This window comes from Penaeus monodon, chromosome 42 (assembly GCF_015228065.2).
Source record: "Penaeus monodon isolate SGIC_2016 chromosome 42, NSTDA_Pmon_1, whole genome shotgun sequence".
Classification (NCBI taxonomy): domain Eukaryota; kingdom Metazoa; phylum Arthropoda; class Malacostraca; order Decapoda; family Penaeidae; genus Penaeus; species Penaeus monodon.
In genome coordinates this window covers 21,429,067-21,431,566 of record NC_051427.1, presented here as the reverse complement: position 1 = coordinate 21,431,566, position 2,500 = coordinate 21,429,067, and the positions used below count along the sequence as shown (strand labels likewise).

Sequence of the window (2,500 nt, the reverse complement as noted above, 5' to 3'; positions counted from 1 at the left end):
CCACATTCAGATTAAAGACTTAGAGTTTGCCTCCTTCGCGGCATCTTCACCGTCTGACGGCGAGGTTCCTACCCCGTGAGAGCGCGCCGTCGCAGTTCCGTTCCCCAAAGGATCCACCTAATTCTCTAGACGACCTTCGAGCCATCTTGATCACCCCCTCCCGCGCAAAAATCCCCGAGAGAATCGTTGCCTAGGAATCTCCGTTAACTTTCTGGTTGACCTTACCAATTATGCCACTTGAAATATAGACGCGATGTGAGGTGAATGCCGTCAACGCTGACACTGAACTTCATCGATCATTCCCAAATCAAGAAAGTGATTTCCCGGAATTTCATGAGGACTAGGTGAACAGGACACCCTCCTCCGCCGGCCTTTAGATCTCCAACAAACTCCGAAATCTCTGACCAAGTCAGACTACACTGCGGTGGACAAGGCAACAGCTTGTTAAATGGTGCCCCCGACCACGTGTCGCAATTTGAAAAGAATAAAAATAAATACCAGAGTGCATGGGAAAAAGTAAACAATGTAAGAATCTATTCGTATTTACCAGCAAACCCTTTTCAAAGTACTGGAAAAGTTTAATATGTTATTCATGTGCCACTGCGTTTAGACGTTCAGCCATTACAAACTTTGAACAATCAAGTTCGAATTATATGTTGATCAATCTGCCCTTCGTATCCCGATACGTTAAACTACCTGAGCATCTCTTCACTACAAGAACGGAGAGAGTTTGCCAATAAAATCGTAAGATCTGCAACACCTTCGTCGATGTGAAAATCTGGGCCAAAATGTAATACGAGCACATGTCATGTTTCAGCTCTAAGCTGCTTTAATGGATCTTTAGAAGTCAATGGTGTGGTGACAATCGAACTTGCATGACAATTTTACTAAATAAAACCTTTACTATTACAAGCGTGACCCCGTGGAAAAAACACGATAAAGGATACTTCCATCTACCTCTATCACCTCCTCCTACCTTTAGCCTCCCCTCTCCCTCTACCTTTCCCTTTTCTCACTTTTACCGCCCCCTCTCACTCTCAAGTCTTCCGTAAGTTCACTCCTCCCCTCTCACTTTCAGCCCTACATCTACCCCCTGCAACTTTCCTCTTCTTCCTCCTCAAACTTCCCAACCTCCTTCGCTCCCTTATCCCCCTTCCTCCTCCTCCTACCCCCTTATTTTCCCTGAGGCCCCCCTTCCCTTCCCCTTCCCCATTCCCTTTTCCTTTTTGAGTTCCCTCCATTTCCCCTTACTCATCTCCTTTTTCTCTTTAAGGTTCCTAACCCTCCCTTTCTTCTTCCCGTCTCCTTCCCCCCACCTTCCGTCTCAACCTCCTCAACCCTTGGATAATCGTGTAAATAATAAATGTGCATAAACTGACGGTCTAACTACTTCTATGCAGGTGTATTTGCCCCGAAGATGACTGGTGATAATAATAATAACAATGACAGCAAAACCAAGAATTATAATAATAAAAATAATAATAATGATATTTATAGGCAAAATAAGACTCTCATAGAATTGTCGTATGATGAACACGTCCGTGTGTGTTTGTGATTCTTTAATTTTCAATCCATTTAACACCTAAATTAATTGAATTTAAGTCCGTAGTCACGTTTCCATGCATAATATGACCCTCTTATATCAAAATCAAGAGGCTTCAAGTCCGCAGTCACATGGTATATGATTTCAGGCGTAATATGGGACGAATGATCAAGCACAAACAGATTTATAATGTGATCATTACGCTAAGTAAACATATTCATCCAACCATAAACTCTATACCTCATCCTACAACCCTTCCGCAGGAGCATCCCTCTCTTCTACTCACCGTGGAGCAATCCGAGCAGTCGAGGAGCCGGTCCTTTAGGGTGTATACTGCACCGTGGGAGATGAGGCAGTCCCTCTCCATCTCCCCGAACCGGATGGCACCTCCCCTCTTGCGCCCCTTCACCGGCTGTCGCGTTATCGTGTCTATTGCCCCTGTGGCTCGCACCTAGGGGGAAATGGGGGAGAAGAGGCCTGTGAGTTCTTTGGATTTTCGTTAAATGGAGAGAGAGGATGAGAGAGAGGGAGGAAGGGGGAGAGAAAGTGGGGGGGGGGGGAGAGAGAGAGAGAGAGAGAGAGAGAGAGAGAGAGAGAGAGAGAGAGAGAGAGAGAGAGAGAGAGAGAGAAGAGAGAGAGAGGGAGAAAGGGGGGAGGGAAGGAGAGGACAGAGAGGGAAGAAGAGAGAGGGAAAAGGATAAGGAGAGGGAAGGGGGCAGATAGAAGGAGGGGGGATATACTAGGAGGTAAAGGGGGTGATTCCTTGGGATCTGGTCAAAGGGAGATATGCAGAGGGTGATGGACGAGGAAGAGGAACATGGAGAGGGATAATGGGACAGAAAGAGGAGAAACGAAGGGAGTGAGAGGGAGGATGGGGAGAAAGGAAGGACAAAGTTATAGAAAGACAAAGGGAAAAAGAGAGACGGGAGGGGAGAGATAAGGAGACAGATGAAGACA

At 46.2% G+C, this 2,500-nt stretch overlaps 1 protein-coding gene across 1 annotated transcript in view; it reads right to left on the bottom strand.

Annotated features, from left to right (window-relative positions):
* The window catches only part of LOC119599364 (DNA-directed RNA polymerase I subunit RPA2-like), a 27,627-nt gene that overhangs the window by 10,705 nt on the left and 14,422 nt on the right, over positions 1 to 2,500 (bottom strand). The window contains exon 21 of the mRNA XM_037949133.1: positions 1,830 to 1,994. Coding sequence (XP_037805061.1) covers positions 1,830 to 1,994 — 165 coding nt within the window. The remainder of the gene's footprint in view (positions 1 to 1,829; positions 1,995 to 2,500) is intronic.